Below are 26,491 nucleotides of genomic sequence, written 5' to 3'. Positions count from 1 at the left end.
GCTGGCGGCACAATCCATTAAGGCAGTGCATTCATACAAGATGCACTGTTCCACTGCACACATATCTTATTGGCGTTATCGATATTTTTCCTTATGACACTGCTCCCTTCTGCCTCTTCAGTTTCTACTGCTATTGACATAGGGATGCAGTGTTACTGTAAGTTCCTTTATCAGCAATAGCCCATACGTTTCCCAGCAGAACACAATGAAATCCCCAAGCTTCCTATATGTTTTTCTATGGAGCGAAGGGAGTAGGGACAATACATGGTAAAATGGTACAATGTCGTCGACATTAGAGGAATCCATGCCTTGTTCTCAAGCAAGTCACCAACCATGCCCCAGGGCTTCTGCTCCAAGAGGGATTTGAAGGCAACAGATGATCCATGTTGTCCTTACTACTATGACAAAACAATAGTTCATCAACACTAGGTTGGGTTTGCTGTTGTCTGTCAAATCCTGTTCAGTATATTTGAGATGGTCATAGGATACAACGGCGTTCGAAGCTCTGACCTCCTTGTTGTTGTTGTTCCCAGGTTGCCTTGCGGATCCGACCCCTCAGCGATGCTGAACAGGAAGAGGCAGCCACCATTGTGGCCCACAGAGTGGATGACCAGGTCAGAGGCCCTCCGCATACTATTACAGCGTGTGTGTGTGTGTATGTGTGTGCGTGCGTGCGTGCGTACGTGTGTGTCTGTATCTCCGTGTGTCTGTTGAAGTATATGTCTTGTGTGTGTGTTTGTGTGTTTGTGAGTGTTGTACTGTAGGCTACTTGTTTTGGGGGGGGGGGGGGGGGGGGGGTTTCCTCAACTTCTCACCCTGTCACAAGGCCTGGTTTACCTCTATAATGGATGAGGAGGGTGCACTTCAGGGTGCAGCATAGCTGGATGAGAGGGCCCGCTGGGGTCCGGTACCACTCACATCTCCTCCCACGTTTCCGAGAAAGTCAGAGGAGATCCGCCCGGCCTCATTTTGAAGTCAGGTGTTGAATATTGGCAGCGTTGTGCGTTGTTGTCAACAGGATGACTCACAGTGCGCTGTATCTGAGGTGAACAGAAGAGTCAGTCGGGAAAGCGACCTTCTGATTTCAGGAGGAAAACACTGTGGATATATGGAAGGTACTAGAAAGAGACCATCAAAAATTGATGTGAGAGTTAACCTTTTCATGTTCCTGTTAAATTTGCCTGAAAACGCCTAAACAGCATACCCAAAGTAAATTGGAAGCTGTTCTTGAACCATTTGGAGTACATGCATGTAAATGATCTCTTTTGAAAGCTGACACTCTGAAGTTATGTCCCCTGTTGTCAGGACCCCTGTCAGTCCTTCTAGTGTTGAGTAATAGAAGCTTGAACACAAGGAAAGTGAAAATTTCTATTTCCGCCTAGATTTTGTTTTGAAAACAGAGGCCTGAAGAGGCCTAGAGGTGGTAGGTATTATCTGGAAGACTAAATTGGACCACAGGTTGAAGCCTTACCCAATTCAAATCAAAAGTCAAACATAATACCACAATATATTCATATTTGACACATGTTTTTATAAGAGTACATCCAGGAATTTTCTAAAAGGGTCTTTTGGAGACTCCAAAATGACCCTTTGTAACCAAGGTCAAGGTCAAATAAAAAGGTATTATTTTTCATAATTGTTATCTCTAATGAAAGGTGGTACTTAGAACTATCATATATAATAGCTAAATCCCTAATTAGTAATACTGAAACACAAAAACTGAAGCATGAACACATTGGAGTGCTTTATCTGATTCCAAGGATTGGCGCACAAAGAACACTGATTCTGTCAACCATATTGCGCAATCGACTGTTATTTTGAAGGCTCCACAGACGCATACAAATGAGGTATTGGCATTTTCAGCTAGCTGTCAGCTACAAGGCTAACGAGCTAATTTCAGAGCCAGTCGAAGCCAGTTCGAGAAATTTGTTTAGAACGAGTGTGGGGGGGGGGCGGGGGGGGGCAGGACGCACAGACCTAGTTGGCTTTAGAGGGCTGTCAACGGGGCATGGAAGCTCCTATTGGGTCGAACAAGGTGTCAATCAAAAGGGGAGGGTTCAACGGACATTTTGAGACCTTCATTTTGTAAATACTCCGTTGATAAATCGGAGAAAATAACACTTTTATGTGAACAAGTTGTTTCTTCCGTCGGCTAACTTGCATAATGAAACAAAGGATAATGGCTATTCATGAACGTAAAACATTGTATTTGGACGAATTACTTTACATGGTTAGATACTTTGAACCCTTGGGACTTACGCAGATCAAGTTTTGATGGCATGATTTGCACACCTGGACCTATTTGAACAACTTAGGGTGAGTACAACTTTTTTCTTTGGCATTGTTGAAGGAATGTTCACCGGAAAAAGACGTTGACTTTGCTTGCTATTGCGACTTGATCTTGAATTGGTTTATTTCAATGGAAGCACAAGAATCGTAGCTTTCCAACGATGTATAACATGTGTAGCGTCTAAAAAATATATTTTTTAGAATTTAGTGCGTCGTAACTGAGGAAGGGGGAGGCAGCATTTTTGTCTCGCGGGCGAAACAGGAGCGTAAACAGAGCCTTTAACTAAGGTTATGAGGTCATATACTATAACAGGCTCTCTAGCATAATTTAAATGCTAATTTGCGTTCTATATTGATGGTGAATAGATGATTCACTTCACTTTTCCCAGGGTGGGGGTTGGCGGGGATTCAGATCTGTAGCCTAGATCTCCTTGGGGGAGTTGTCCAACTCGGTGCTGATACACAGCACAGGATAGGAGAATGCATATTCCTTAGGAGGTACAGTATATCATTCCTAAAATCCCATTATCACCCTGGAGTTGTTCCACTAATGAGGCCCACCTAGCTTCAAACAATGATTGTGACGATGATGAAGGTGAGTCAGGTGACCCTGATGATGATCATGGCCACAGGGGGGGAACGGATGATGAGATGTTTGCGATGGCTCTGTCCCGGAAGACGGGAGATTTTCTGGGAATTGGAAATGATAATCCCTCTGTGTTGTGTGGGAGGAACAGGCTCGCTGTACGTCTCTGGAGCAGCTGAATGATTCTTGGATGACTTAGTCGGCAGGTCCCTGTCACACACACAGAGGGACATCAGCAGCAGGGCGATGAGCCCACAGGGACAGAGTTCGTCATGCTGACACAAACAAACCAACACAGAAATGTTGTTGTTGGTGGTGGCTACGTTGACTACCAACTCTTGACTCAGTTCAAAGAGTTCACCATGTGCATCAAGCGGAATTATGAAAATGCAGGTCCATGAAATGAAATGAGTGCACGCTATATTGTTTCATCTTGTACCGGATATGACAACTTCAACAGAATCCTTTTGTCGATACTGCTGCAGTAAATACTTCAAATTGGAGGTACTGGGAAGTACTGAGATTACCTGAGGTTGTCTTCAAGTGAGCAGCAATAACCTTATTGAAAGGTCTTTGAGGGGCTTATGGACGTCTAGTCTGTCATGAATGAGTGACACATAGGGTTTCACTCACAGACAAACATTTTAAACACCCTCTGCCCTCCTGCACAAATCCACGCCAGTTACACCGAGCTGACAGCGGCTAAAAAGGCCCCCTCCAGACTTGTTTGTTCAACAGTCCCCATATGGTGCCACATGCTCCCAGGTGAAGACAGGCTGAGACAGATTAGCATGGCGCTGCCCGCTAGCCCTGGTAGCAGACAACTCAGTGCTGGGTAATCTAGGACTGAGGAGGATGAGCTCACTGGAGGGGCTTTAGCACAGAGTAAGCCTGCTGCCACCTGCTCCCTGGGGCTTCTGAGCCCAGGGTCCTGTCACAGGGCCCAAGACCGCTCCTTATCTCCAGCCTTAGTCCTAGAACCAGGCCCATGCCCTGGCCTCAGCCTCAAAATATAATTTGTATTTTTATGTAGTATGTATATATTGTTTTTATATAGTATTTTGATACAGTATGAATACTATACAATACTATATAATAGACTAGCTGTGGGCATTATTGGGTAGTTAAAAGACCAGACCAGCTAGTTTGGCACTTTCAGGCCACATCACACCAGACTTGCGTAACCATTCTATTGTTCAACGCACAATAACAGTCTAGTAAGACTCACGGAAGGCATCGGTAAGGTACAGTATGTTTGGTGCTGTAACTGGTGTCCAGTGTTCAAATTATTTATCTGATGATGAATATTAACTGGAAACTTGCAAGAAGTTCTTAACCTTAAAATTGTCCTTGAGGACATAAATAAGCTCAAGATAACTCACTCTGATACCTAAGGTTCAGGCCTAGGAGACAAGGTTTCACCCGAAGCTCTCTCACACACGTAAACACAAACAAGCGCAAACATAGTTCGCCATCTCTTGGATTTAAAGGACCACTCCCTGTGCGTCGTTCACGACACGTCCACACCGGGTGAGAGTGTTGACCCCTCGTTAGCGAGTCACACATATAGAGCACAGGATAAAGGTGGACTCCTCGAGGAGGAGTCACCTGGAGAGTCTCGGAGCCATATATAGATAAGCTCAATCTCTCAGACTCACGGAGATAGCCAAAGGCTCCAGCCAGCAGATTGGACCGTGTGGCTACAAACACAGGCGGCGTGACCGTCCTCGGGCAAGTGTCCTGTGCTGTACTTAGCGTTTACCGGTACAAGGAACGGCATTAAGGACGACGGAATTAGGATGACATCACCCTTGTTGGTGTGCCCCGTTTGCATAAACAACACTGTCGACAACATACATTCCCTGTCAAACCGTCCTTTAGTCAAGTAGACCCATGTACTGTAGTGTTGACAGTGTTACCTTGTGTCTCATGTGGGCTAGCTCGTAGCTAGTAAAACAAGGGGCAGTGGGAGTGTCGTCCTGGCTGGCTAACGTGGTGTTGGTCTGGGTGACAGCTTTAGTGAGTGCCACGCAGGATGTGGCTCCTGTAGCTTTAGGGCCAGTTAACAGGCCCCACTGGCAGAGAAAGACTGTCACATACACACACACACTGAGGAATGCTTTATGGGGAGGCCCTGTCTCCATGGATACAGCCAGACAAGGTTAGGGCCATTGTTTGTGTTGTGGTAGAGTCCTGAGAAGGGGAGGATCAGCTGGACTGGAGGAGAGAGCAAGCAGCGGACAGCTAGGCTGCCCTTCACCCCCTAAGGGGGAGCGTTGGCCGGGCCGAAATACAGTCAACATGTTCCCTCGTGTTGGGGGCCAGGGGCCATTTTGTCTGTGTAGGGATTAGAGACTTTGTTTGTGTGGACTGTACATGTCAAAGCCATACATTGCAAAGTCATTAATGCCGGCTTTGCACCGTGAACTTTTCCCCCCTCGATCTGTTTGTCTGAAAGCTGTTCTTTTTGCCCTGTAGAAGAAACCAGATCCAGACACACCAAAGAGAAACCAGCGCAACACTGTCTTTCAGAAACACATCTCATTGATGCCACACAGGGGAAATTCAGAAAGGAAGACGAAAAAAAAACAGCTCGGCTGTGTGAGAGTTTCTGAAGGCACGCAGAAGCCGGGAAAACAAAGACATGCATTCAGCTCCGCCTCAGCAGAATGCTCACCTGAGAACGAGGTGCCGTGAATCGTCAAATTCCTCCTCAGAGGAGAACAAAGCTGTGAGCCTGAACGTTGCGTTGTTTCGATCGACCTTCAACAAAGATGTCACAATGAAAGGAGATTCTAACGGGCTTCACCATGAATGTGCACAATGTAGACTGGTTCTGAAAAAAAAGGGCATCTCCTTGCTAAGGACCAGGAGACTCTCAAACCATGAATCAAATATTGAGTAAGAAAAAGAGAAGGAGTGGGGGACCATGACGGGTGAAAGAAGTAACTGCTAGGCTGATTAGCATCGACGTTGTTAAAGTCTCCAGTTTCACTTCCTCTCGTTTCTCCTCAGTAGCTGAACGGAGACACAGGGGCGAATTCTAAAATTGAACAGCGACACAAAGAGCTGGTTAGAGGGCCGAGAGAGGACTGTCCAAACACAGAGAGAAGTCTTTTTTACGAGGCTGTGTGTTTGAATAGGTTCTGGGCAGGAGAACAAGAGAGGGGAGGGGGGTGGGGGACTGCAAATAAAACGGTTTTAATTTGATGTAATAGCAAGGCTAGAGATTTATCCTTCTGTCTGACACACACGGAGGGTGAAGCCGGCAATGAGATGAGTCCGTTGGCAAATTGAGACTTAGGTAAACAAGAGGGATGAGGGGCTGCGTCGTGGGAGCAGGTGTGTCTCCTGTAGCCAGGTTAATACGTGGAGCACTAATAAACCGTCTGACCCTCAAAGTGGCTGGTACTGCAGCCTGGTCGGCTTTAAGTGGATCGACTCTCCTCTCTCCCCATCTCTGAAAGCCTTTTCTGAGCTTGTGCGTGTGTGTTTGTTTGAACTGCGCCAGACCTTAGCTCGATCCCTTTCTATCCTTTGCTGGTGTTTCACTTTTTATAGTTCCTGGATGTACTTGCCGTGGTGCGCTAATGGAGTAGGCTAGACGCTGAAGGGCCTAGGCTGCTAGGCATGGCAGGCTTGAAGTGGCGAGGCTTAGAGGTTGGATGGAGGTGCGAGGCTGATCCTGGTGGACTCTCTATGAGCTGCACGACATGGTGCGTCTCTCTCTGGGGTCCGCATCCCACAGAGACAAAAATGAGAGGCAACCTTTTTAAACAAACTTACAGCCCTCCCCAGATTTTCAGAATGTGTCTTTGCTTGTGGGTGCACTTTTGCGTGTGTCTGTGTGTGTGTGTGTGTGTGTGTGTGTGTGTGTGTGTGTGTGTGTGTGTGTGTGTGACAGAGCCAGGGGTGTCTCTGTGCCCGCTGGCAGTGAGTTTGAAACAGAATCAGCAGCAGAGTGATCCTGTGTGCTCTCTTCAGGCCACCTAATATCCCTTACACAAGCAGGAAGCAGGTCACTGCAGGGGTCAGACACGCTCTCGCCTCATTGGTCCACATTACACATCGCAGATCACCTACCAGGAGACAGAGAGAGAGAGACAGAGACCGAGGGTGAAACGAAGGGAGGGAGGGAGCGTTGGAGAGATGCAAGAAAGAATGATTCTATATTCTTTGTGTGTGTGTGTGTGTGTGTATAGACAGGGGAGAGCACCTCCCACAGGCCTTGGTTGCAGAGGGAGGCAGCACCCACCAGGGATCAATGTATCAACAGCAATGTTTACCAGATCGTGGATGCTACAATCTCATCTCAATAATCTAAAAGTCTCAAATTCAAATGGTAACGAACGTAATTCAAGGAATTTTCAATATCGGGGGGGGGGGGGGGGGGGGGGAACGTGGGACGATTTATCCGAACGCATCACACCAGGGATGTGAATCAGCCGGACCATATGACGAGTGTGGGCGTTAAGAGCAGCAGTCCCGTGTGTGTGCTCCATTAGGAGGAGCATGGCGCAGGGCGGCCCTCTTTCAAGCCAAGGGCACTCGGAACACCTCACACTTGCTTCCTGTAAGTGCACTCCAAGGTCCCATTTGAGTGCCGCGTGGAGACCCATCCCTTTCATCTCTCGCTGAGAACTCCATTTGGCTGAGGGCTTTCTCTTGTTCGAGACGCTCGCCTGGTGTGAAATGTCTGTCTTGGGTCTATTTTGTGACATTTTGGGGCGTTCTACTGTATTGTTCTCCCTTCCTCCAACCCGCTAATGGAGGCTTGTTAGGTGTGTGACTCTGAAAGGCTGTGTCTTCACATGGTTCTAAGCAACTTCCTCTGTGGAGTGATTATGGAGCATTTTCAAAACCACTCTACATGGCACTTGGAGGCTATTAAGACTATATTATAGCCCTCATCCCTGCCAGATGAGGGCTGCTATGTAATAGTTATAAGACCAATGCTAATGGTGATCTCAGCTATTATCGCTGATAGCCTATCAGCTATTAGAGACGTTGAGACAAAGTGGTCCAATTTGATTGGCTCAGAGCTGAGTGTGTGAGACACACAGTTACCGGGCAGAATGTTTTTGTACATTCTCGACATAAATCAGCTGCTGTTTCCGAACGCATTGTCCTAGACTGTACCCAAACGTTCGTCCACTGGCAGGCATCGCCATGGAAAGATTCATTAGCAGGAGCAGCTTGCAGCCTTGACTTTGTTTAAGGTTCCTTTGTTTCGAGTCACCTCCCGCCCCCATCGGCGTGTGACGCTGTCTCTATCATTGGGACTTGTCCTAGTTCCCTGTGCTCGGCTGACCCCGTAACGAGTGTTTTAACCTTATGTTCCATGTGGCTCACATGGACAGACCATCGTCCACTAGCGCGTTCATTTCAATCAATCAATTTGTCGATATGCTTTTAAAACGCAGGCCAGTTACGATACGACCACTCAACTCTTGCTTGTACAGCAGTGTCACCCCGACTCCTTATGAGGTCTGACACCTCAATGCCCCCCCCTGACTGACTTCATCGCAGATGTCTTCCATGTTTGTATTGACCAAGTGACTCCCGCCAGGACAGAATTGTGAGGAATGTTGTTCTAGACTCTAGAGTGAAGTAAAAGTCACATGAATGCCAATATGACTGCAACCAAATCAGATCTGATTCTGATTTAGGACAAACAATGAAAGTGGCCCAAATCCAAGATTCCATGTTATTTGTGCTGGTTATGAGTCATTATGAGCAAAGAAACACAGCCTACGATGAGGACCACTCGACTGCAAGCTTGTTACGGTGGCGAACGAAATGTATTTATTTCCTAAAAAAATTCCTGAAAAAAAGAAATGACATTCCACTCATCCAAACAACCTCCCACGTGACTCTGCATGTCCTTGGTTCCAGATCAATACACCTGGCACATTTCAACTTCATACAATGCCCGCTTCTCGAGTCAGACAAACAGAGTTTTCTTCCTTCATAGCTAGATGACATTGAGGGTGATGAGGTCCTCCTTCCCTCAGTGTGTATGAGGGTGTTCCTCAGCGGGTGGCCAGTGTCACATCAGGGAAACGGTGGACCGGAGTTTCTCTCTCCAGCTTGGAAGTGGATTCAGTCAATCAGACTGCTGTTTGGCTGGCTCGCCTTGCCAACATGTCGTCTCTTTGATCTTGATCAGTGTACTGCCACGTCCCTGCTCAGGGCGTGTCGGGGCCTGTGCAGCAACAGCCCTCGTCAGACTACTTACACTAAGTGACTGTTTTGCTCTGGAATAATGAATGAGGTATGAATGACTGGTACAGTATGATGACTGGTATGATGGCTGGTACAGTATGATGACTGGTATGATAGCTGGTACAGTATGATGACTGGTATGATAGCTGGTACAGTTTCAGTCAAGACACTCACGTGATTGATTTCACCATTTATTCTTACACACGACAAATGGTTTTACATTGGCGGAATGGATGTACATGTGGAAGCGCTCCCTGCCTTCACTGCAGCATGTATGACCTGAGGCAGGGAGCAACGAGTTCAATCCCCCACAGGGAGCACAGACAGACAACATGGGGGAGAAGGGGACGGTGGTGGGTGGCAGCAGCGCAGACAGCAGGTACGACGATGCGTGTGCGTGCATGGAGCGTCTTTATATCGCCGCCTACCGAGCTGAGCCTATGGGCTGAGAGCACGGCGATGGGTGATATGACGCGCGCTGCCCGAGTGCCATGCCTGAACCTGCTTCGCTCATATAATGACTGGTATGATGGCTGGTACAGTGTAAGGACTGGTATGATGGCTGGTACAGTGTAATGACTGGTATGATGGCTGGTACAGTATAATGACTGGTATGATGGCTGGTACAGTGTAATGACTGGTATGATGGCTGGTACAGTGTAATGACTGGTATGATGGCTGGTACAGTGTAATGACTGGTATGATGGCTGGTACAGTATAATGACTGGTATGATAGCTGGTACAGTATAATGACTGGTATGATGGCTGGTACAGTATAATGACTGGTATGATGGCTGGTACAGTGTAATGACTGGTATGATAGCTGGTACAGTATGATGACTGGTATGATAGCTGGTACAGTATGATGACTGGTATGACAGCTGGTACAGTATAATGACTGGTATGATAGCTGGTACAGTATAATGACTGGTATGATGGCTGGTACAGTGTAATGACTGGTATGATAGCTGGTACAGTATAATGACTGGTATGATGGCTGGTACAGTATAATGACTGGTATGATAGCTGGTACAGTATGATGACTGGTATGAATTACTAGTACAGTAGAATGACTGGTATGATGCCTGATGCAGTAGGATAACTGGTTTTATGACCCGTACATTGTGACTGGTATGATAACTGGTTCCGTATAATGAATGGCAGGATAATTTTTACACTTTAATGACTGGTACAGTATAATGAAATGGTACAGTATAATGACTGCTATGATGACTTAATGGCTCGTTCTCTATGATGAGAATGTACCTGTTTGCAGCTTGGAGCAAGACCTCGGTATGCCGAGCATTCACAATGGAGACGTGTTCAAAGAACGAGAGAGATGGAGGCTGAGAGCCTGTCTCACCCTCCATGTCCTGACCTTCTGAGACCTCTGGTTGCCTAAGTGGTCAGTGATCCTATTGCAGCAGTGTGTGTGTGTGTGTGTGTGTGCCTGAAGGCCTCTGTGTTCATGGGTGTGTGTGTGCACGTGTATGATCTCTGATCCCTCTGACACAGACGGACAGTAGACTGCTTACGTAAGCGCAGGGGCAAAAGAGTGACTGAGCTGCAACTAAGCACCCTGTATCGGGTACACGGTCCGGTCCACAGCAGTGCAGCTAGAATGGAGAGCCCCTGAAACGGGATATACCATTGTTGGGGTTCGGGGAAGGATGGGGAGGAGAGGGGGATGGGGGTTTCTAGTTCTAGTTCGGATTGTGCTCTGAAAGGGTTGCCAGGTAAAGGTTGCCAGGTAAAGGTCCTGGATTTTTTCACGATTTCATAACGTGTTCGACAGATTACCTCTTAAACAGGCTCTGACGGTTTGATGTCACGACTTGTGGCACCAGGCGTGACATCATAGAGAACTGGGTAAAGGTTATGTGGCAAGATGCGCACACATGTAACAAGCTGAACTGGTTATCCTCATTCCTCAGTATAAATACCGCCCACTCATGCCCCTCGAACTGCTAGCTTTTCAGTAGCCTAGCTGAAGCCTTGTTTATGAAAGGTAGTCGTAACGTTTGTGACTCAGAGGACCCTGCGATCCAACCGCGGAGTTTGCAGGTGGGCGATGCTGACGAGCGACCCAATGACACCTGTTACACGTGCACGCGCGCGCACACACACACGCACGCATGCAAACGAGCGAGAGCGCAGTGATAGGTCTTTAGGAGGAGAGCATCCCGAAGATGAGAAGATAGATAGAGAAGGAGGGCTGGAGAGACTCCAACTGGAAGATGAAGATAATCCCCCATGTACCTCTAAACCAGTGTCTGTTTTGGTGTGTATTTGTGTGTGTGTGTGTGTGTGTGTTACTCGCAGCTAAGGACAGCTGCTGGGCGCCTTTGAGCGGTGTGAGTTACTGGCCCCTCTCTCCACGGGGCCTCAGACTGCCTTCCAGATGGCCCACCCCTCCTCATCATTAGCCTAATGGCAACAGGCGTCTGTCTGTGTGCGCCTCCACTGAGAGGGGTGCCATGCCCACCTCCCCGCTGCTATGGCAACCCGTGAGTCGCCATGGGGGAGAGGATTAGAAGGGGATGGTGTCACCACACGGACACACACACACACACACACACCCTTTTATTCTTTATCTCCACCATGCATGCTCAGCCGCTTCTACACAAACAAGCACTAAACCCCAGGTACATACGTGTCCCAAAACCCGTTAGCGCAACGCAATCCCTCCACATGCATAGAGATATCTCCTGGAGTCAGACCCCCTGCCCATCTGTTCCTGCTCTACATGATCAGTGTTCTTCCATCACCTTCTCTTCCATGCCACGTGGTTGTCTGGGACTCATCACTATCCGGTGTAGCGTGTTAAAAGCGTGTTCTATCCCACATATGTGGCAAACCATTCCTCTGCCTGCCTGCCTGCCTGCCTGCCTGCCTGCCCGTCTGTCTGCCTGTCTGTCTGTCTGTCTGCCCGTCCTTCTCTCTCTCTCTCTCTCTCTCTCTCTCTCTCTCTCTCTCTCTCTCTCTCTCTCTCTCTCTCTCTCTCTCTCTCTCTCTCTCTCTCTCTCTCTCTCTCTCTCTCTCTCTCTCTCTCTCTCTCTCTCTCTCTCTCTCTCTCTCTCTCATGAGCTGATGTCCTTAGAGGGGGCTGATTACTACTGTGGCCTGTGCACTTCTGGGAAGGGGATGAGTGTAATCCTCTGGTTAGGATGTTTACAGGATGCTCCTCGTCACCAGCACTGGGTTATCAGGGTCTGGACCTGGGCCTGGTGGGAGAGCCATGTCAGCATCACACGGCTTAAGCTCTGTCACCCCCTTAAGCTGCACTCAGTGCTTTTGCTATATCTTAATGAGATGAATGCATGTCCATTACCAGTTTGTGACACAACCACCTGGTTGAAGTTGGAAGCCTATACATTTATTACCTTGAATATTTCTCACGTCATCAATACCTCCATCCGATAACGTTTCGTGTTCATGTGGAGACGTGTACCCGCCTCAATACCCGCATGAGTGTGCAGTACTTGGCATGAGTGTGTGTGTGTGTCTCTGAATGGGAAGGGGTCAGAGAACCAGAGAGCACCAGGCAGGTGAAACCACACCCAGGCCTTCAATTATGGAGCTCGTCTCGGTGGCACCGGCACGGGGCGCCACTCCAGTCAGCGTCGCGGCCCGACGGCAGAACCGCCGGGGCCGTCGGTGAGAAACCCTATCAGCCTTGAGGATCATGATCCGTGCCACCCGCCCCCATCGCTTTTTATAGTGTCGGAATAACACCATCTAACTAATTGGTTTCATGTCGCTGCATAAGCAAGCTGTTGTTATGACTTGAGGTGATGGGTGCCATGCCTCGGCATTAATATTTCAAAAAGCTTCTCGCTCCCGTTTATTCTTTCTTTATGCTTGCCGGTGTCTAAATTCACGCTCCCGCCCTTTGTGTTCGGAAGCTGTCTCGAGCCTCGCGTTTAACTGAGCGGCGGCTATGCGGGTTTGACATCTATTGTTGCCGCTTGGCACCCTGAGGAAAAGAAAGACGTTACTTTGTCTGGGCCGTCGAGCAGGAAATTGCTTTCCATTTCAGCACGCGGCGCGCGCGTGTGTGTGCATGTGTTTGTCGGGCCCCGTGCCCTGTTTGCGTCCAGCCGACTGACGTGTCCTTCGTTGGGGGCATCAATAAGTCAGGAGTGAGGGGAAGTGAAGCCAGGCCACTGGTTAAAGCAGACATACAGGCCCGGCCATTTGCGCAGTGGGGAAATCGTACCTTGACAACCCCCATGTCATCTGTTATCTCCACTGGGCTTGAGAATATGCTCAGCGGGGGGAACACCTGTCCCTGACAATGGCAGAATAATACGCTGTTCTCTGGGAAAGCAGGTTGGCAGTCAGGCTGGTGTACCTTGGGTCTTGGTTGTCGCCTCAGTGTGATTGAGGACTGAACGGCAGTGAACTGTACTGGACTGTTTGTGTGTGTACTTTACTACCGCTGGACAATGGTGCCACAATACACACATACACTGTTTACCCACTGCTTTGTCAGTTGGGTTGGTTAACATCAACTATGAAGTCATCTGTAATATTTGATTGGGAGGGGGGGGGGGGGGGGGGGGTAGCACGTATTGTGTCCGGTTTGTTTGCGGTTCGGTTGCTGTGCAGTTGTCCATCGCTGGGCAGATCAGGGAATGGATGGAGAACTGATTGCTTATTGTCCTTCCACTTTCACCTGTAGCTTTTTGTGGTGATGTGGGCTGGGTTGAGACTGACGACCACCACAGAACTACCACCTTATCTGCTGACTAGCTCTGTCAAGGCCAGACTTTACACAGTGTGGGAGTGTACATGCCCCTTCCCATGTGGTCAGCCAAGCCTTCGGCCGCCCTGCTTGTCCAGACCTGCTGGTTGAGGATGAAAGGATATTGTGTGCATGTGAAAGGTCAATGTTTGTATCCATAGCTACACAGTCCCAATGATGTGAAACTGGTGCTCCCAATCACTCCCAAGACATCTGGACCCAAGCTGATTGGCCGGAGGACACTTCAAACACAACGCTCTGTAGGGATCAACAGATCTCTGTAGGGCATACTATACATGGATATCTTATCTTGTGCCAACCCAGCCAGTCAATACTTTCTTTTTATTAACTTAGGAATGGTCCATGTCCTACTGTTCCTCGCATAACTGTCCTACATCTTTTATTACTGAGCTACCCACATCCCCAGTCTTTCAGGCTGTGTGCCTACAGGGTGTTTGGCATGTGTGGAAGGGAAAAAGTCTGTTTTGGTGGAAAGATCTGTTTCCACCAAAGGTATGTCTTCTGTCTACATTCTGGAGTTTAAACACGTTTATCAGTCAGCGGAGGGAAGAAAAAATAACACCAGACAAGAAATAGGACTCCGAATTATGAATAGATCAAAACCACGGAAATGGTATGCTGCAACATGAAGGTCAGAAAGCTCATTTTCGTAATGAACGCAGAGAGAAGGTTGCGATAGGAAACAACAGCTGGCATTGGGACAAGAAGGCAGATGAATGCACAAAGCAGAACTTGTCTCATGTTTCATATGGCCCTGGCAGCTTTCGTCCCTGTCTAAGCACAGGGACTGGGGCAATACACTCAAAAGGAGACATAACTGCAAGAAAATAATTGATGTCAATCATTGTATTAATATGAAGAAAAAAAACTGTATATATTATAATGTATAAGATATTAAAAAGGTAATATAGGGGAAGACCGTCTCTATACCGATTAGGATTTGCCAGTGGTTAATCCTTCGATTAATCCCACACATGGCTGGAAAGATGCATATGCTCGTCTGTGCAAAAGCCCTCTCTCAAAACACACAATGGTGCACACACACAGACACACACGCGCACACACACACGCAGGTTATGTGGTGTGGCAGGAGACACCGAGCAGAGAGATGGAGTGATACTCTTGTGGAAGTCTCTCCCCTGGCCTGGTCACATACCCAGGACACCCTGACTCTGGCCCTGGCCCCGACCCTGGCCACAGACACCCACTTGGTCGCTTACAACAGCCTGTTTCCTGAGAAACCTGAACTGAGTTGGTACGTCATCGCTGTTTGAGTGTGTGCGTGTGTGTGTGTGTACACTGGTTTTAGAAGGTCAGAGAAGAACATGTATTTAGCATTGCAGTCATCAGCCCCTGTCACGACCTGATACTTGTCAGACTTCCTGGCCAGACCCTCGGCGGTCTCAAACACAATCCAGTCTTCTTCTGCTCTCCTGTTTCACCTCCTCTCTCTCGCCACCATTAGTGACAGAGAAAAGAAGGGTTGTAAAGAGAGGACAAAGACGAGCGCTGTTGAAAAGCCGACCCATGTGGCTCACCGGCCACGTGTGCACACCTTGTAGCCTCGGGCCTTACCGCAGGGCCCCTTGGTTCCAATCCACTCTCTCTCTCTCTCTTCCTTGCAGTGCCCCTAAAAAATGCTCTGGGCATCTGTCCCTCTCTCAGGTCCTCACTGTTCCCTCTCTCCTCTCCGACGTGTGCTGATTACGAGCTCAGTCCCCCCCCCCCCCCCCCGCCCTCCGTAATTAGTATGTGTTTAAAAGTCAGATCTCGCCTCTTGAATTTCAATCGAGGGGCTTCAAAGTGAGCGGCCTGGCACTGGAGGGGGGGGATGGGGGGGGGGGGGGGTGTCATCAAACGAGCCGAGTCCGCGCGTCTCGCCCCCCTCGCGCGCCGCTCCCCCGCCCCCCCCCTCGCGCGCGCGGTGAACGCAGCGCGGCGTTTCGACCCCGTCCCCCCCCGGTGAATATTTGAGAGCCGCGTTCCGAGTCCCAAGCGTCGCGTTCGTTAGCGTCCTGCTGGCCGGGCAAAGTTTCCTCATCGGTGGCGGAGGTGAAGGGAACTCGGTCCCCACTCTCCAGCACTTAGCGAGGTGAATAAATATCTCCGCCTCGCCATTTCTCCCTCCCCCCCGGTGTAATTGAATGAGTCGTCATCATTATTATGGTTATTACAGCCCGACAACATGCTGTTCCCTTTTTGTACAGCCCCTGCAGACCTTCGTTGAAAGCGAGCCTGGGTCTGAATGGCCTTAAGTGGGGTTGTTCGTCAGGAATGATTGTGGATGATGGCTCCGGCCTATCTCTCTCTCCCCGGTAAATGCCATGGAGGACACAATGGCCTCTGTCAATCTCTCTGTGTTCAGGGGGGGGGAGTGCTGTCGAGGCGGCGGTGACACTCTCGCCGACGTCAGGTCTTTTGTACTCGTCCCCGTGAGCAGGGTGGCTAAAAAGGGGACTGTCATCCCTTAAATCATCCCTGCCTGCCTTCGTCACGCCTGCTGGACATGGCGTCCGTCCTGCCCGCGTGTGCGTCTGCGGGGTTCACGTTGGGGCCAGATGGTCGTTAGGAGCCGTGGGCGACCGTCAGCATACATTCATGGTTGAGGGTCGAGGGGGGGCCTTTAACCCTTGTGATATCTTCGGGTCATTCTGACCCATCAGTCATTGTGACCCACCGTCGTATTGCAACAACTTTACCGCATACAAAAACGTTTTCTTTTAACCGTCGGGCTGTCTCAGACCCCCCACATTGTGAAGGTTAAAAGAAAATGCTATTTATTTGTTTTTGTATTGGGTAAAATTGGGTAAACACAACGATGGTTCGTTGTGAACCTTTGGGTCATGTGACCCGAAGGCAGCACAAGGGTTAAGTGTTCGGAGGATGCTTGGTCGATGCAGAGGCCATATGGTTGACGAGCCCTGCTGCTGTGCGATAAGAACATCCAGCTGCTGCCAACAAACGTTGAGAGATGGTTGTACGTTGCCTAATGGCCAATCGTTAAACTCCTTCTCTCTCTGCCCCTCCCACTCTCTCTCTCTCTCTTAGATGGTGGTTCTCAGGGACCCTATGGAGGACCCCGACGATATCCTGCGTGCCAACCGCTCCAGGGAGAAGACCTACATGTTCGATGTGGCGTTCGACTTCTCAGCCAATCAGGTGAGAGGATGGCTCCGGAGTGCGTTCGAGACGTCGTTCGCCGGCCCGCAATGTCGCTAACGTCGTTCTCCTCTGTTCCCGCGTAGGAGGAAGTGTATCGCTCCACCACCAAGGGCCTGATTGAGGGCCTCATCTCAGGCTACAATGCCACTGTCTTCGCTTACGGACCCACAGGTGTGTGTGTATTGTGTGTGTGTGTTGTGTGTGCGATACGTCCCGACTGCTTGTTCACACAGCGACCCACTTTCACATACTGTCTGCCTTCAATTTCACGGCTGATGCTCCTGCTGTACGATTACTGCTGAGTAAATGGAGTAAGTGGAGGGCAGCTGACCTTCTCGTCCTGTTATCTCGAGCCCCCGTCCTCTGAGGCTCCACCCCAGCCTCGGTTGTCAGCCTGCGAGGATGTCCTTGAGGGCTAATTCATCCCCCCACACACCGACTACCCAGCTCACTTCCTGTTGTCCTAATATCCGTCGAAGGATTCCAGTCACAATCCATATCATCTCCCGCTGTTTTGATGAAAGCCTGTCCACAGACCGGGCTAATTGGCCCGGTCTGTGGATTTCCTCAGTGAGACGGGAAGCTGATGTCAAGGAGTCCTCCTGGTTTTTTAATGGGGAGGTGAGAGAGGGAGGTGTTGTCATGGGTGACACCTGTGGATGTCGAGCGCAGACGGCAACAGCAGACCAGGCCTTTCCCCAACTGGAATCTCTTCCTGCTACTGTGCCGTAGCTCTGTCCAGCCCTCTCTCGCTCATGCCATCCTCCCCCTCCCTCCCTCCCCCCCTCCCTCCCTCCCTTCCTCCTTCCCTCCCCCTCCTCTTCCTCCCCCTCCTCTTCCTCCAACCTCTTCCTTTACCTTCAATTGTTCATTGCACAGAAGTCATAAAACTCCTCACTCTTCATGTCTGCTCATGTAGAAGTAAACTCAGGGATGTCAGTCCTCTGTGTGCCTGTGTGTGTGTTTGTGTGTTTGTCTGTAAAACGGTCCCAGAGATAAGGTCTCTAACCAAGACCCAAGAGCCATGCTTTTCAGAGAATCAAGCTTGACTAGCTGTAATAGCTGTTGACTCATTTGTGGCGTGTGTGTGTGTGTGTGTGTCTCTATGTAGGTTGTGGGAAGACGTATACAATGTTGGGGACAGACAAGGAACCAGGGATCTATGTACGTACTCTGAACGACCTGTTCCGCGCCATTGAGGAGACCAGCGATGACATGCAGTACAGCGTCTCCATGTCCTACCTGGAGGTGAGTCCGCTTTCGTGAAAATATTACGAAAAACCAAATCAAAGATAGAATAAAACCAATCAAACCTGACCACACATGCCGCTCCCTCTCACACACTGAAACACACACACACACACGCTCTCTTCCTAGCCGAGTTCATCAGAGGTGAAGATCATGACTGGTTGTCATGTGTTAAGAATTGCCCATAAAGGGCCACCGCCCAGATACACAAGCCCACTTTATCTGATAAGATTATTACTGTCAATAAGAAGATCCATCACTGATAAAACTGTTGCTAACCACTGGCCAGTAACATTCTATGTTGTCTGCCTATCTGCCAATGAACTCTCATTGGTTGAGTCCAGTTGGTGTCTGGTTGGCTGAGAGATTATCTCAGTGACTGTGTGATAGAATAATTGATTGTTTGGGGAGTTATAGCAAACCCAGACCTGAGTCTGTGTGGACTGGGACAATATTGACACTGGCAATGGTCGTCTTCATTAACAAACAGCCACTGTGTTGGTGAACACATCATGCTTGATTGCTAAATCCTTTTAATGGAATTAAAAGCAGAGGACAAAACTAAACAGTGTTAATGACATTAAGGAAGACTTGGAATTGTGTTTGCTCCATTACTTTTGGATTAGACTAACGCTATTCATGTAATGGAATTAAAAGAGGAATTCAGGGGGGTTTGTAAGTAGACACATGTTCAACTCGATTCTTTTTCTCTTACAGGACCTTGGACATGTTCAAGTTTCTATGTTGTTTTAGTATTTTCCCCTCTGGTATCTTATAAGAAACAACAGCTCAGACCCAGCAAGCGGCAGCCATCTTGTCACGCATGAATAGAATAAAAACAATTTTCTTCCTTTAGAAAACTCGGGATGGGGATATAACAGTGGACCACAAAGACTAGTGACTCAGACGGCATCATTTTAACTTGTTCAGTCTGACAGCTCAAGGGAGGAGAGAGAGAGAGAGCCGGAGAGCGAGTGAAAGAAAGCAAGAGAAAGACAGATGACGGACATGTTTTAATGAAGAACAGAGCATGAAAAGAGCACTCCTCTATTCATCGTCAGATGTGGGAGAGATGCACAGTGAACACATTTTTGTTTGTGTACAATCACCAATCATGTCTTTCTAAAGAGCGAGGGGGAGTGTGGCGTGAGACAGCGAAAAGACACACTGGGAAGACATGTGTTTCCACCACCAGTTTTCTGGACTGTTTGAGCTGTTGGGTAGAGAGATGCGGATCATGAGATCCAATGCAAGGGTCTCTTCCGTGAGTTGTAACATGTGTTCTAAGCTGGCCCGTGGTCCTAGTCTGGTCTGTGGTCCTAGTCTGGTCTGTGGTCCTAGTCTGGTCTTGTAGCCCTAGTCTGGTCTGTGGTCCTAGTCTGGTCTGTGGTCCTAGTCTGGTCTTGTAGCCCTAGTCTGGTCCTGTGGTCCTAGTCTGGTCTGTGGTCCTAGTCTGGTCCTGTGGTCCTAGCCTGGTCCTGTGGTCCTAGTCTGGTCTGTGGTCCTAGTCTGGTCCTGTGGTCCTAGTCTGGTCCTGTGGTCCTAGTCTGGTCTGTGGTCCTAGTCTGGTCTGTGGTCCTAGTCTGGTCCTGTGGTCCTAGTCTGGTCTGTGGTCCTAGTCTGGTCTGTGGTCCTAGCTTAGCTTGCCCTGGAGCTGTGTCTGTGACGTGTGTGTTTGCCGTTTCTAGGGAGCGATTGGTTGCCACTGAACTCCCTCCACAAAGAGCTTAGGTGTTTTACGGCCCTGCCCGGCCATGCATACACATCTCCTCCTGCTCACCGTCACGCCAGATGCTGCTTCGTGTGGCTTTCTCACTTTCACACGCACACACGCACACATCCATACACAGAAACTCAAATCCGCATTTGACCGATATTACGTGTCACTGCCCCCAGCGCGCGTATTGCGCTGTTGGACAATAAAAAATATACAAAAATGTCTTCTTCTATAAACGGACACTCTCTCCCATCTGTTATGCTTCCCTCCCTTAACCAGAGGATATGTCTTTTTTTCCCTGCCCTTCATAGGGATGGAAAGAACAACCCGATAAAATGCCCTGTTTTCCATCTGAATTGGCCCACCTGTAGGGGCTGGGTCTGGGTTAGCTCAGTTAGCGAGCAGGGTCATTCAGGGAAGCGAATTACGAGTCCTCCACTCTCTAACAGCGGATACACTGTTAATCCCATCCGCCTCTCCTCCGTCTCTCAGTTTCCTGGCGGCAAGGTTGGGATGTCCCCTTCCACCTGACACTTTGGGCGGGGGGGTAGTGGGCTCCCCACCAAGAATCACAGTCTACCCCAGATGATCTTATCTTGAGAGGAACCTGCCTTTCTGCTGACAGAACCTCACAAGGCAGAGCTGCTCAAATAACAGACGGCCGTGTTTGGTCTCTATTTTGAGCTCTACCCTGAAGGCCACGAAGTCTGAATGAGTTGTTTACCCTGCTCCGTGGATTAAACACCTTCTTAAACAAACAACTTCAAAAAATACTTACACGGACCCAAAGTGAGCTGCCACTAAACGGTGACAGTGGTGTTGGAATACCCCGTGTGTAGGGATTGCGGAGGCGGTTGTGTGTTTACATCTACCCTGCGTTGCTTCCTTGTTCCTCTAGATCTACAACGAGATGATCCGGGACCTTCTGAACCCGTCTTTGGGCTTCCTGGACCTCAGAGAGGACTCCAAGGGGGAGATCCAGGTGGCGGGCATCACCGAGGTGTCCACCATCAATGCGCGCGAGGTGAGCAACCCCCAACTCTGATATCAGCTCATATGCACGAGCATGGAAATGCAAATGCACACACACACACTCACACTCACATAGACAGACACACAAACCCATTTTGTTAACAGAATAGAATGCGATAAATGCATGAATACTGACTTTTCCCAACTGCCTCAACAGTGCCATCAGCGAATCAAAACTAAAATTGTTCCCTCAGCAAGCCTTGCACGGCGTCTTCTGATTGACGACTAGGCTAGCTCGCGTTACAATTATATACGTGTGTGTGTGTGTGTGTGTGTGTGCGCGCGTCAGATCATGGAACTGCTGATGAAAGGGAACAAGCAGCGCACCCAGGAGCCCACGGCGGCCAATCAGACGTCGTCCCGCTCCCACGCCGTGCTGCAGGTGGCCGTGAGGCAGCAGAGCCGCTCTCCAGACGTGCTGCAGGAGGTCCGCTTCGCCCGCCTCTTCATGATCGACCTGGCCGGCTCCGAGCGAGCCTCGCAGGTAACGGCTCATGGGGGGGAATTAGGGGCCCGTGTTGAAGGTGTGTTTGCGGTTGGCTGGATGCACGTTTGGGAGGATCCGAGGGCTGTGTGTGTGTGTGTGTGTGTTTTGGTGCATGTGTCTCTCTCTCCTTCTGTGAGCCCGTTACGTGAGAGGTCTCTCTGTCTCACCGACAGAGAGTAGAGTACAGCCACTAGCATGGGCACGTGCCAGGGTTCCAGAGCTCCATGGGTCAGGTGTGTGTGCGTGACAGAGAGAGAGAGAGAGAGAGAGAGAGAGAGAGAGAGAGAGAGAGAGAGAGAGAGAGAGAGAGAGATGTGCTTTCTCCTCTGCAATACATTCTGCCGTCAATCCCACACATGCTCGCTCACACACACTCACACCCCCTCCTGTTGTTTTCATATAAGACCAGGGAGGTGTTCCTAGAGGCCCCCGACAGTATACCAAGTCTCCATGCAGTACAAGGGGCCTAGGAGGGATAATGTGTCTATTGCATTCTGTAGGGCTTATGCAACTCATGATACTTGATATCAGCTTCTCTATGTCGGGATTACAAAATGGTTGCCCTGCTGTAACTAGGTACTCCAATGGTTTTATAGAACACTTATGGAGTCATTCCAAGACTGTCAACAATGGGAATCGGCGTGTTGATGTGTTCAGTGTATGCCGTAAAAGACGTGGACATAAAGGCTACTTTGTTAATTTCTCTTTTAAAGGCAGCGGAATTTCTTTAAAAGAACAATTAGCTGGTCCAATTTGTTGCTCCCCGCTCCTCAAAACATTATCAAGGCCGGCCTCGTTATCCACATTGACATGCCACTCACGATGAATGTTTTGCGTTACCATCTTTATTAAGGTTGTCAGATCCCCCTCCTATCCCCCCCCTCCCCTCCTCGTACAATCCTTACAACATGAGAGAAAAAAAAAACATTAAATCACGCCTAAAGGGAGAAAGCACTTATTTACCATGGAGACTGAAAGGTTAACCGCTCACGTGGATATATGGCCTCCCTGGACGTCCAGTATGCGGTCCTTTAAGCTCATGGGGAACAAAGAGTGTTTCATCAGCCCTGCTGAGGGGACTTTGTCTGTGGGCTGTGGAGGACAGGGCTGTGTGCTGTCTGGATGTGGATGCCGTGTGGAGTGTGGGCTTCTCCTGGTGAAGGATACTGTGGGAGGCTGTGGAGGGCAACGGCAGGCAGGTGGACAGGGTGGAAAAATGTAGAGATGTAGCGCCCTCTGCTGGTTGAGAATGTTATTGTTGGTTTTGGAGCGCCAGCTGGTTTCTTTTGACGACAAAGACCGCTCTCTTTCTCTCTTTCTTTCTTTGTCAGACTCAAAACAGGGGTCAGAGGCTAAAAGAGGGGGCGCACATCAACCGCTCCCTCCTGGCATTGGGCAACTGCATCAACGCCTTGAGCGAGAAGCACAGCAACAAGTACGTCAACTACCGGGACAGCAAGCTGACGCGCCTGCTAAAGGTCAGAACCCAAACGCACCACTGACCGATTCCTTCCTCCCTCCGCTGCGTCAGCGTAGGGCTTGTTCGCCGTGGCCTGACTTGTCTGTGATTGGCAGGACTCGCTGGGCGGGAACAGCCGGACGGTGATGATCGCTCACATCAGCCCCGCCTCCTTGGCCTTCGAGGAGTCTCGGAACACTCTGTCCTACGCCGACCGCGCCAAGAGCATCCGGACGCGGGTGAGCTCGGCTTTGTGTGTTCACCCCCCCAAAAATGTTTTACATCCCCAGTAGCCCCCCTCCCTCCTCCTCTCCCCCCCCCTCCTCCACCCCTGTCCCTTCTTCCACCGTTGCCCGGTTCCTAAACCAGCTCGCCCTGTGGTCGACCCCCGCAGGTCAAGAGGAACCTGCTGAACGTGTCCTACCACATTGCTCAGTACACGAACATCATCTCCGAGCTGCGCAGTGAGATCCTGCGCCTGAAGCAGAAGATCGCCGACCAGGCCGGCCGCCAGCTGAGCTCTGACCGCGCGGACATCCGGCACGTCCAGGGTAATTCCCCCAGCCTGGCTCGCTGCCCTCCTCTCCCGCCACTCAGTCCAACGATGTTCCCAAACTTTGTTTACGCCTAAGCCTCACCGTCCAAATCCTTGGAAATCGATGACCTCGTCGGTGACAACAGCGAGGACAGCACGAGGACGCGTTTGTGTTTGACTGTCCCCTTCTTATCTCCCCTACTCACCTCTCCTGTCCCCTACTCTCCCCTCTCCTCCCTTCCTCTCCCCTCTCTCCTCTCCCCTCCTCTCCATAGCGGAGGTGCAGGCTCATTCCAGCCAGCAGAGCCGGGCTGAGATGGACCAGCTGAGGGAACAGCTCCTGGACGCCTTCCGCCAGCAGATGGAGATCAGGAAGAGCCTGATGGAGCTGGAGAACAGCAACATGGAGATCCAGCTGGACATGTCCAAACACCTGCACACCGTCACCGAGTCAGTGTCCCAAGAGAAAGTTGTGATTACCCTGCACATTGTTGGCTCTGGACCTAAATATTTTTGAGCCATAATGCCTGGCTATGACTTATGACCCAAATGAAAGGTCTGGCTTATTTCAGCAATAGAACTATTTCCTGTCAAACGAGGCCTTGTGTCTGGCCTGAGCCAAATTCTCCTCACATAATCTGGTCTGTTTCCCCCAAGAGCACAGGTGTCCAGGGTTAAAGGAACAAACAATCATGAACACAATACCATCATCCGCTCTTGTTGTTTTGCCCTCCGTAGCTGGGAGCAGGAGCGAAGCCGTCGCAGGAAGAAGTGGCGAGCCGAGAGGAGGAAGGAGAGCTTCAACAAGGACGAGAGTGAGAAGGACTCGGACTCCCCAGAGTCTCCGCCCGACAGCACTGAGACCCAGCAGGTGGCCATGGCCAGGGAGACCCTGGTCACCCTCATGGCGGAACAGAAAAAGACCCTAAAGCAGAAGGTGCGTGTGTCTGCACTCCACAACCTCGGCCTCTAGAGGGAGCCGGACAGCAACACAAGCACACACTGTGGCATTGTAATGGGATGAAGGTGCAGCACATTTGTGGTTCTTCTGTGAAATTGTCTTATCAAACAAGACCAAGATGTTGTATTTATTCATCTTTGTACTCTCACGGCTATCAATAAATGTCCAAATGAACATGTGCGATAAACGTAAAAGTAATCTTTATAAGTAGATCATTTATTTGATCAATTGTATTCATTTAAAAACTCATACATCATAAAAAAGTACAGCAAAGCCTTTGACAGCAGAACAACATAAACCATGACATGCCGCCGTCACCAACAACCCATCTCACCCGCCGTTCCTCCTCCTGTCCACCAGGCGTCGCTGGAGCGCCGCTTCCTGGAGCTGCGGGAGCGCGCCCAGCGCCTGGAGGAGCTCCTGCCCCGCCGGGTGAGCTCCGAGGAGCAGCGCGAGGTGCTGGGCCTCCTCTGCAAGGTCCACGAGCTGGAGATCGGCAACGCCGAGATGCAGTCGCACGCCCTGCTCAAGGACAACGTGATCCGCCAGAAGGACTTTGTGGTGCAGCGCTACGAGCAGCACAGGCTCCTGTGCGACGAGATCATCCAGCAGCAGAGGCGGTTCATCGACGGTGCGTCCCCCGTCCCCCCCCGCAGTGAACGAACGCTTCCTCATCCTCGCTTTACGGCGGAAGTCGTTGAGATGTGTTGTCGAGCGGGCCTGGGTTAGGTCGCCTGCCTCGGAGAAAGAATGCTGAACATTCCACATGAAGCCAGTGAAGAGAGGGCGTGTGTTTGTCCTCCTTTATGTTCTCCTATAGAAAGTAGTCTAACCTGGTGTGTGTGTGCGTGTGTGTGTGTGTGTGTGTTGCAGACAACAGCCTCCTGGTCCCACCCCACCTCCAGGACCTGTACGAGATGTACTTGAGGGAGCTGGATGAGAGAAACCTGAATCGAGCCATGGCCCTGGATAAGTTAACCGGGCGCACCTACAAGGTAGGAAAGCACACACAGACACACACACACACATACACGTATAAGCTCACACCACCACACATGCTCAATCCTTCCCCTTGCTGCCTCCAGGAGGGCTCCCTGCCCAAGATCACCCTGCCCTGCCAGGGCCGAGACCACCTGCCGGAGCTGGACTCGGACCAGGAGAGCATTCGAACCATGGGCTCCGACAACAGGCGCGGGCGGGCCCGCCGACACACCCTTCCCCCAATCCTACCTGAGCCAGTAGGGTAAGAACCTGGGCCCCGTTCACTAAACCAGTGGTTTTCCTTGGAGCCCCCCTACTTTTACCGAAGAAAAGCAGAGCCCTCCCTGACTCCCCCCTCCACCCCCTCACACACACACACACCGAAAAAATAAAGTGATTCATTCAAAATCTTTATTGGTAAAAATCTTCAATTATAGTTTTTCTTTCTTTTTCTCTTTGGTTCTCCCTGGTTATCTTTGTTTATAATATACTGTAAGCCTATACACACACACATTTACATTTAGTCATTTAGCAGACGCTCTTATCCAGAGCGACTTACAGTAAGTACAGGGACATTCCTCCTGAGGCAAGGAGGGTGAAGTGCCTTGCCCAAGGACACAACGTCATTTTGCACAGCCGGGAATCGAACCGGCAACCTTCTGATTACTAGCCTGATTCCCTAACCTTCCCCTAAAATACTGATGATCTGACTGCAGGAAGAACGAGCTGCTAGCTGAAACTGATTGAATGCTGGTCGTTGACGTGCACACACGGTTTTTCCGGGGAATTACCGCTTTTACGTTTCTCTGCCATTATTATTCTTTTTTAGATTGGACTTGGCAATGCAAGCATATGATTTTTAAAGACATTTTAAAATGTATACATTTTACGATTCAATTATAGTGGAACATTTTATGCACATTTGACCTCAAAGCAAATGAGATCACGTGCCCCCCCCCCTCCCCCCCTGTGAACTCTGGCACCCCCTAGAGGGGGGCATGGACCCCAGGTTGGGAACCACTGCACCCAAACACAGCGCCT

General features: G+C 49.9%; 1 protein-coding gene across 2 annotated transcripts in view; it reads left to right on the top strand.

Moving 5' to 3' along the window:
* kif19 (kinesin family member 19) overlaps window positions 1-26,491 on the top strand; it is a 30,623-nt gene that overhangs the window by 929 nt on the left and 3,203 nt on the right. For both annotated transcript variants that reach the window (XM_062475301.1, XM_062475300.1), the window contains 14 exons: window positions 534-614; window positions 16,917-17,027; window positions 17,114-17,201; window positions 18,142-18,278; window positions 20,894-21,019; window positions 21,317-21,511; window positions 22,846-22,992; window positions 23,090-23,212; window positions 23,368-23,524; window positions 23,784-23,958; window positions 24,247-24,445; window positions 24,830-25,100; window positions 25,343-25,464; window positions 25,555-25,712. In XM_062475301.1, coding sequence (XP_062331285.1) covers window positions 534-614; window positions 16,917-17,027; window positions 17,114-17,201; window positions 18,142-18,278; window positions 20,894-21,019; window positions 21,317-21,511; window positions 22,846-22,992; window positions 23,090-23,212; window positions 23,368-23,524; window positions 23,784-23,958; window positions 24,247-24,445; window positions 24,830-25,100; window positions 25,343-25,464; window positions 25,555-25,712 — 2,090 coding nt within the window. The remainder of the gene's footprint in view (window positions 1-533; window positions 615-16,916; window positions 17,028-17,113; window positions 17,202-18,141; window positions 18,279-20,893; window positions 21,020-21,316; window positions 21,512-22,845; window positions 22,993-23,089; window positions 23,213-23,367; window positions 23,525-23,783; window positions 23,959-24,246; window positions 24,446-24,829; window positions 25,101-25,342; window positions 25,465-25,554; window positions 25,713-26,491) is intronic.

Source organism: Osmerus eperlanus, chromosome 12 (assembly GCF_963692335.1).
Source record: "Osmerus eperlanus chromosome 12, fOsmEpe2.1, whole genome shotgun sequence".
In the NCBI taxonomy this organism is placed as follows: Eukaryota; Metazoa; Chordata; class Actinopteri; order Osmeriformes; family Osmeridae; genus Osmerus; species Osmerus eperlanus.
The sequence above is the reverse complement of the archived record's forward strand: the minus strand, read 5'-3'. Positions and strand labels throughout refer to the sequence as shown.